Below are 9,482 nucleotides of genomic sequence, written 5' to 3'. Positions count from 1 at the left end.
CTGGCCGTCATGACTGCTTCACTCGACAGTCCATCAGGTTTTGCTTTGAACTTGACGTTGCATGTACAATGCAGGTGTCACCAACCTTTTTGAAATTGAGAGCTAATTCTTGAGTAATTCTTAGGTCCAGTTTGATACACACTTGTGAGAAAAAAAAATCTCTACTCTCATTTAAGTTATTTCAAACATGTAATGGTATTTCATCCAAGTGAAGACACTAATCGTGTTAATAATTTTTCAAAAATAATTAAACAATGATTCAACAAGCTAGGAAACAGATGGATATCGACATGCAGCGAAAGGACAGCGCCAATTCCGTATAATGGAACATCACATGCTAAGTAGAGGCATAACTTTGGGTCATAGTGGGTCCACACTTGATATGAAGTAATGCTTTTTTGGACGTCTGTTCACAGTCTGTGGTCCATTCACACTTAACATTTTGTTGGAGCAGCGTGTTGAGTGAGTGCAGGACAGATGAGAGGTTTGCCAAAAACTTGGAGGAGTAATTTACAAGGCCTAGGAATGACTGTGGCTGGCTCACGTTTTCTGGCTTGGGAGCATTGTCAATTGTGTCAATTTTGTACTGAGTCTTATGCAGTTAACAGTTGTCTGTTTTGTGTCCATAGAACTCAATACAACATCTACTTTGGTTCGTGTATTTGGCTCCATGAGGTTTTGTGGTTCTGCTTCAACCTTAGGATGGAAGGCATTTGGGCAAGGGTGCGCTTTGCATGCTGCTTTGAGGTTATCTGCATAGATTTGATTTCATGCTAGTTGAGTTTGATTTGTTTTAGGCTTAAACATCTTTGTCCAAACAGGGGGACACCTCCATATTTTAGGACAAGCAGTTCTGGGTTACAGTCGGGTTTGTTTTTCATATTTGACTTTTACCTTGCCTACGACTCTCATGTGGAAAAGCGGTTCAGATAATGGATGGATGCACTTAAACCTTGAATTTCCCCCCTGTGGTGAGACCTTTTGACCTGTGTACATTTTCTGTTTTCCACCTCTGTGTGCCAGCTTCAAGTCGGGGAAATGTTTGTTGTAGTCAGAGGCAGTTCTGGCTAGATTTGCGCTCTGGGTGAATCATCCCTTGTTGCCCCTGTGCTCTGCTTCTCTCAGAAAGTGCTTGTGTCACAGTTGTTAAGTGCTTGTGGCACAGTTGTTAAAACTTACTACAAACAGGCTGGATGACAACTGTGAAAATGCTGCTGTTCCTGAACACTGATGTTGCGTTGTAAAAATAAAAGCATATTATCCATCCATTTTCCGAACCGCTTGATCCTCACTAGGGTCGCGGGGGTGCTGGAGCCTATCCCAGCCGTCTCCGGGCAGTAGGCGGGGGACACCCTGAATCAGTTGCCAGCCAATCGCAGGGCACACAGAGACAAACAACCATCCACGCCCACACTCACACCTAGGGACAATGTAGAGCGTCCAATCAGCCTGCCATGCATGTTTTTGGAATGTGGGAGGAAACCGGAGCACCCGGAGAAAACCCACACAGGCCCGGGGAGAACATGCAAACTCCACACAGGGAGGCCGGAGCTGGAATCGAACCTCTGCATTGTGAAGCCGACGTGCTAACCACTGGACTACCGGGCCGCTAAAAGCATATTAAAATGTGTTAATTGTTGTAAACAAAAAACTGTTTAATTTATCTCAATTAATAATTTGTCTTTGTTTTTGCTTTCCTGTCAGAACATTTGTTTTGATGAACTGCACAACAAAGGTATACTTCATTTGAGAAAGTAATTTCTATGATCTGTTTATTTGTTTAAGGTAATTCATATTTATGCTAATTATTTATTAGTAAATAAATTATTGGCACCTTTCTCATTTCTTTGTTTTCAATGTAAGGTGGCTCGTCTAACAATAAAGTTCATGTGTGCTTTTTTGGGGGGAGGGTCCCTCACATATCTTTCATCAAAATTAAGTACTTTAATTTGCTATCACTATTATGTTCTTAACGAAACAAATTCAGAACTTTTAATCAATGTAAGTTTTTTTTGTCGTGTTTCATTATGAGGTCAAACACGCACACAATAAGTATCAGTATCGGTCGGTCAAAATCATCTGGTATCACCACTCACTAGATGACAGAAACCAGGTACTGTATGTCGTTTTTCTACTGTATATTTACTGTCGCAAGATTATTTAAAGTGAATACAAAACACATTTTGTGGTAAACCGATTTTCGCCGTGTTGTGGTTTAACCACGACCCACGACCGGCTTTTTCCTGGTGTACCACTAACAGACGTCCGTGGGACCCACCCCGAGCATCTCGACTCGGCTGCGCGCCATGTGACCTCTGACGTCTCACCGTACTGTAAAGACGTCTCGGCACTCGGCAGCCAATGGGACTACCACGGCGGCTTCCTCCTCGCACTAGCCCAGAGGAAGTCTGACGTTCAGGCAACTTTTCGCGGCGCTATCCGGTCATCTGTTGCTCGTAACCGTAAGCACACAGAGGAAGTCGAGGTAAGGCAATCAAGACAAACTAGCAGTCAGTTTTTCTTCTCTACCGTGTTATTTTAAATCAATCTTGGAACAAAAGTTAGGCGTGTAGTTGGTTTTGGTTGTCTTGATCGACGACGTTTTGCACAGCGAACACCCAGTTAACTATTTCACAAGCGTGTGTGTTGAAGAACTATTTTACTTTATCAAAATATATTCTTCCAATGGAAGTAACTTTTGGCGAATATTCACCTGGAGTTCCAGTACTAGTCAACCCAAAAATGTCGTAATTCGATTGCCGTCCCCTCGTAGTAAAAATCGAAATATGTGTAGTTATGGCAAGCATTTTTTTTAAAGATTGTTCGTGATAAAGTTATGTATGTATGTATGGATTTGTTTATTTACGATATCTATCTATCTATCTATCTATCTAGTCCTCGAGATTAAAGTCAGAATTTTCTGATAATAGTTGTATGTTTTTGAGAAAAATATATTTTTTACATTTTGAGATTAAAATCCCGCGACCCTAGTGAGGAGCAAGCGGTTCGGAAAATGAATGAATGTATGAATGAATGACATTAAAATTTCATACAAAGAATACAAGAATAAAGTCGTTGTCACATAAGACTAAATGGAATATTTTCATGAAAAAAAGTCCTTAGAAGAATAAGGTGAATATTTTTGAAAAGAAAATAGTATTTTCGAAATTTCAGTCGTAATACTGCGAGAATAAATTTGTACATTTTAATGAGAGTCATATTTTCATGATAAAAAGTTTAAAACAGTGAATTCCTCTCCATCACGGGGTTACATTCCACAACATCCTTACAATAAATGGAATCTGCAATTCAGAATTGCACCATAAGCATTGTACTATATGTGTCTCCAAAGACATGTATGATACTTTTAAATCTCTTTTATAGCCTTTTTAAATGTCTTTTATAGCCTTTAAACACTTAAAAAATGATACAAACACAGAGTGAGCATTAAGAGGGTAAAATCAAAGAATAACACAAATCTATTGTAGGAACAACGCAACAATATCAACTCGCAGCAATGGTATACACATGATATACATACAACATGATATACATGATATACACTGCAGTCCTGTTTCAACGCCGACATAAAAGTGTCCTCTTTGTGAAGAATTGGCAAAGTTGTCATATGTTGAAATTGACAGTGGAAAATATTAAGCCTGCATGAGTAACTGCACATTAACCTGGCCTCAGCCCTTCTACATCGGTGACTTTTTTTTTGTTAGGAACATGGTTATGGTAAGGGCAGTTGTCGGCTGGTTATGTTTCTTCTTTTGTATACAGTATCTGTGTGGTCCACCAATGCTGTTATTGAAATGCAGTGAAGACCAGTGTCAGGATGCCAATTCGCAAACACTCCATTCCATGCAGGAAGGGAAAACACGGAAGTGATCAGCAAGACAACTTTACTGAAAGGACATAACCGCCAATCAGTAGCTGACAAAACGATAACGATGCTCTAAATGGCTGAATAAGTACGTTTGGATAATTTTTCGTGATCATATTTCAGCTAGCTTGTGTTGCCAGGTAAATTAAACTTGCTCGCGGCCTTCAGATTAAACAGAGCAGGCCCCTGTGCGCTGTAAGTGAACGGGCACAGTCAGGTTGCAATAGCCAATCAGATCAGACTCGTCTGCGTACTAGGGCCAGCTAGAAGGGCTTACTCGAGACTGGCCATGCGCGTTCGGTGATTGGATTAGCGCATGCAAGAGCTATCACTGCATTTTAACCCAAAATGGCTGAAGGAGAAGACGTTGATCTGGTTGCAGAACTACTTTCCATACAATTTATAATGGCGCATTGTAGTCACCTTCGTGCACGAAAGTTCGTTCAATCTCAGCTGCTCAACATTTTCAGTTATTTGCTGTTGTATAGCCGATTCTCAAAATGCAAATGATCTGTTTACTTTATTTTCAAAGAATAGTTTGTTTTGTTATTGTTTGTTTGGCGTCTTATCTGAAACTGCGACATTGTGTAATTTATTGGACAGACTTGTGTTAAGATCACACAGCGTAATTTGGGTGGCATTTTATTTAGTATTTTTAAATCATCTTTTTATTTTTGACAATATCTGTGAATTTAGTTTCCTGCTCTTAATTGTGAATGCATACTTGATGGTTTTAAACGCTCCTGAAATTAAGTGCTGCTTGACGAGCCTATATTGTGTTAATGTACTGTATGTGACGTCACTGAAGGCCTAAGGTTGAAATGCACGGCCCACCACTGCGAAACACACATCATATTCAGACAATATAGCATGGACGCTTATAAATAGCATTTGAATTTGAATACTATTTTCAAGAGTATTTTCATTTTTATCGGCTGTTCTTGTCCAAGCAGCTTTATTAGATGTGTAATTTAGCCAACTATTCATTTTGCAGAAGATGTGATTCGGGCCAAAGACTTCAATTACTTTAAAGCAAATTTCAGCCAGTGGTATGAGAGCAATTTGTGACATTATATGAAGGTATTATGTAATACGAGATTATGTTGGTAGGCAAAGACTTAAAATGTTGGCAAGTGATTGTCAGCTGGCAACTACCCATCACAAAGTGAGGGTTGATGACAAAATCGGATTATATGTTTGCAAAACCTAAACTCTAAACCCAAAGTTTATATTTGTGACTTGTGAATTATGACAGCAAATGTTATTTCTTATTTAAAAAGGAAATACTTGAGATAGAAGTTATATACAGTTGATGCGGATGTTTCTTTGCTCAACTGCTGAGCATAGCAAGCGTTCATACTGGAGGGGGCCAGGGTGGTATAGCTTTAGTTTTGCCTTTTGTGAATTGGTTTTAAAGTACCGGTAATATGAAATAATGCCAAACATGGATGCAAAATAGAAAATGCATACATACTTGGTTTCATTTGCTTCTGAATGATGCTTTACAAATGCTATGTCTGTTTTGCTAGCTGCGTGTGTGTGTGTGTGTGTGTGTGTGTGTGTGTGTGTGTGTGTGTGTACAGGAGACAGTAAACATAATTACAGCGACCTAGAGGTTCCTCTAGGCCCCTTTTGGTTTTATTTTTTTCTCAAAAGGAAATAGGAGGTTTGTTATTTATTCAAGTGGACAATGGTGTTTATTGGAGACACTATTTTAGGAATTACGATATTAGAATTAGCAAAATAAGACCTCTCAAGATGTATCTAATTTTTGTGGTTGTTAACTGCAGCTCAAGGCAAAAAGATTTCTGTTAAATATTCATAATTCCCCTTTGGATTTGGTTTTTGAGTCCTCTTTCAGGCAGTCCATCTGTTGCTTGAAAGGCTGGACGTCCTGTCATAATTACTGGTTTGGTTGCACTGTGCCTTATGTCGTCCAGAAGGAATGTAATGTTCCTTTGCCCTCTCTTCACTTGTGTTTCTTTGGCTGCTCTACAAACACACAGACCTTTTTTTTGGGGGGGGGGGTGTATCGAAGAAATCCACTTAGTTCAACTTAGCAGTCATTTGTTAAAATATAGTGGCCGTTGACGTCGTCATCTCCACTCCCCTCTTTCCTCCCTGTGACTCATGTGGGTGTTGGGCTGAAATAGTTTGGTGTAGTTTTACATTCCTTATATAGCCTCTGAGGAGTGAGTTGCAGCTACAAAGTTTAGAGGGGGAGGCTTTGCCAGCTAGAGCGAGGCTCTGCTTTCTTGCCCAAGCCTTTGTGAATTTCTAGCTTTCTCCCAGGTTTGGGCCACGGGTCGGCCCTTGAGGACAAGGTAGGTCCGGTAGTGCCGAGCGGGTGAGGTTATGTGCTGAAGAGCAGGTAACAGAGTTTAGGTTAGCTGCACAACTGTAAGCCGGCGGCAAGTGATGTAGCCCCCACCGGCCCCCGTCTCGAGTTGCGCTTTGAAAATTGCATTAGTTATTTAGTAGCATGTCAGCCAATGTCAGGGACAAGTTTTAACACAGCTGTCGTTGTCTAATAACAGCGAGACAGATTATGTGAACCATTTGAAAATGTCAAAAAGAGTTTTCATTTTATAAGCGGGACAGTGTTTCACGATTACGTGGATTATTACACGGGTTATCTTTCAATGAAATGTGTTGCCTCCACGCCACATTATATTGAAATCGGAGCTTCTTGTTAAATGTCACCGCGCTTGCTTTTATTCAGTAGATTTATGATGATGGTGTGTCTGGCACCGATTTGTAATATCACACTCGACACATGAATGTTCACCTCGGTCCCTAATACTGTAGTCTGTCTGTAGAAGTGCCCGTTCCTATATTGTATTGTGTATGCCATGTCAACAACTGAGGCCATGTTGGTAAATTCTATCCTATGATGCATGAACCATTTTTTTTTTTGTCAAAAACATATTGTAGCTCCCAACATATAAATTAGGTATGTGAAATTGATTTAGGATTAATTGCGACGTGAACTATTTGAGGCTAAATGAAGCACACTTCTTGTCAGCAGCCAGCAGAGCTGCTTTTGATTCAGCCGTGACTAGCGGTGTTGTCACCTGTGGTGTTGAAAACAACATCGAAAGTACGGCTCTCACTTATGATTATTTTTAGAATTGGTTATTGCATCCATTAATTAGAAAACATTTTGTTTTGCAGTTTAAGTGTATTGCAAACCCATTTTTTTCCAGAGTACTTTTTCTTAACCAATTAGTGTTGTGTATTTGTTATTGTTGAGTGATTAAAAAAAAAAAGAACAACAATGATTCAGTGTCTAGTTTAGTCATTGTTTTCCAAAGTAAAAACAGTCTTACTTTAACTAAACAAAAGATGACTCTGCTTTCATAAAGGATGACAGACATCCGAGAATAATTATTGTTGAGAGGCTGTAACCTGAGAATTTGAACAATTTTAGGTTCAATTATAGCTCAAATTCATATATTTTGCCTCTTTGTCTTTCTCAAAGGCTATGAACGTGTACTCTGTAACTCTCAGCGGCCCGGCGCCGTGGGGCTTCAGGCTTCAAGGTGGAAAAGACTTCAGCATGCCCCTCACTGTGTCAAGGGTAAGACTTATGTTTACATGCATTTGTTACCCTCGAAATGCTGGCTAATTTTGAGATTTTGGAGAATTTGTTCTAACGATATTACTTTGTCCAGTCGTGTGTCAAAATCGGATAATGCCTTCTGCATTAGCGGTTTAAAGGCTTTGGCCACGAGAAGCATTGGTCAAAAATGTTAGTGTACTTTTGGATGAAGATGTGGCCACAGGAATTGCACTGTCTGACTCTGTCTGTTATCTCAGCACTCTTCATGACCCACAAACACACTAACATGACTAATACGGTACACTACATCAGGGGTCCCCAACCTTTTTTGCCCCACGGACCGGTTTATGTCAGACAATATTTTCAGGGACCGGCATTTAAGCTGTGGCGGAAATAATACGACAAAATAATATGGTATGAGCTGCATGAAAACGGTGGTATTTTCGAAATGTAATAATAAACACAAGGAGCGTCTAATCTGGCCGCAACACTCTGATCGCGATGGTCATGTTTAATGCCTTCAAAATACGATACAATGCAAATTCAAAGTGCATGAAAATGACGACTCACCACAGCCCCGAGCTTGATTTTCTGCAACCAGACGGTCCCATCTCGTGGTAATAGGAGACAATGACACCTCAAGTGTGTGTTTTTTATGTCCAGTCTACTTCGTAATTTTGTTTTAGTCGCCGTTGCTGCAGAAAACCCCGCCTCACACAGGTAGCATGTCTGAAATAGCAATAGTGCTATTGTGGCGATCTCAGAATATTCAGCCATAACTTTAATCCAGTTGGCTTGAACGTACTTTTAAGGTCGCCATCATTTGCGATCTCCAGCAGTTTCTTTACTCAATGTGTTTTTAGCGTAATCGGTCACGTGAGTGACGTAGAAGCGTGGCTTGACGTGTGTCAAGCGTGACACAGACGGATGTAACGGAGAATCCGGTAATTTTCAAAATAAAACATCTTTCGTATTCTGAAATAAATAAAACGGAATTAAGGCAAGTTCTTTCTGTGCGGCCCGGTACCAAATGCCCTGCGGACCAGCACCGGTCCGCGCACCGGCGGTTGGGGACCTCTGCACAACATGATTAATTTATTTTTTTTAACTTGTGTTATGAGCATGGCCTTGGTGGAAGTCATTCTAGTGATCTGCGATCATTGCTAAAACAAGAACTTAAATAGTGGTCTCCATGTATGACAGTACCATGTAGTTTTGATGTCTCCACCGTACAACCTACAGCTTTTTAGTCTAGCTTTTCAACAAACTGCCAAGAAAAACGAGAAAATTTGCTGTTCGTGAACAGAAGCAAGCCACGTAGAGACGGAACTGCTGCACATTTAACGGTGTGTACTCTCAAGTGCATTATCTGTCCCCATCCAAATCAATCATTTCAACTGGTTGTTTACTCTGTTCTTGTTAACACCAGCGCTGTGGCAGTAGGCCAGCTACTATGTTGACAAAAGATGTTCCCATTCTGTTTTTCGCTTTATATAAAGCAGCAAAATTCTGAATGTATGCATGGGTGAAATGAGTTCTAATAATATGAATACCTCCATTTAAAAATAACAACACATTTTTCTTTCGTTTCTCCCCCTATTTTGCCTTGAGTACCTGTTTAAGATAAGATAAGAAAACCTTTATTGGTCTCGCAATGGAGAAATTCCCAACTCACAGCAGCAAAGTTATGAAAGGAAGAAGTCGAACAACAAAATATAGGAGCTGCTGGAAAGGCAGCCACTCTCGCGGCGCCATTTTGAAGTTTATTTGGTGTGCGCCATCAGGAAGACACTCAAGCCAGCCGCAGCAACACTTGTTCATGCTATGCATGAAAGTAACACGCGGGAAGAAGACCAACCGCAAAATGAACTTTAGCTTACCAAAGAATACAAGGACATAAATGCCTTGGTACGCATTCATTTTGAAATTGTTCCCGGTAGCGTGAATTCTGAGTGAGTGTTAAAATATCCATCCAACCATCTTTTAACGTGAGCTGCAAGAGACTGCTGACTGCAAACAGCTTTCGGTGGTGCA

At 40.3% G+C, this 9,482-nt stretch overlaps 1 protein-coding gene across 2 annotated transcripts in view; it reads left to right on the top strand.

Annotated features, from left to right (window-relative positions):
• Positions 1–2,321: 2,321 nt before the first annotated feature.
• pdlim7 (PDZ and LIM domain 7) overlaps positions 2,322–9,482 on the top strand; it is a 41,968-nt gene continuing 34,807 nt past the window's right edge. Inside the window, exons 1-2 of one of the 2 annotated variants that reach the window (XM_086105749.1) lie at positions 2,322–2,485; positions 7,368–7,466. In XM_086105749.1, the coding sequence (XP_085961875.1) occupies positions 7,371–7,466 (96 nt within the window). In that variant the 5' untranslated portion in view covers positions 2,322–2,485; positions 7,368–7,370. Of the gene's footprint in view, positions 2,486–6,052; positions 6,211–7,367; positions 7,467–9,482 lie in introns of those variants that run through there. The other variant, XM_086105750.1, reaches the window with a different exon arrangement.

This window comes from Hippocampus guttulatus, chromosome 2, assembly GCF_054856545.1.
Source record: "Hippocampus guttulatus isolate MCC_2025c chromosome 2, RoL_Hgut_1.0, whole genome shotgun sequence".
Lineage (NCBI taxonomy): Eukaryota > Metazoa > Chordata > Actinopteri > Syngnathiformes > Syngnathidae > Hippocampus > Hippocampus guttulatus.
This window is presented reverse-complemented; position numbering and strand designations above follow the sequence as displayed.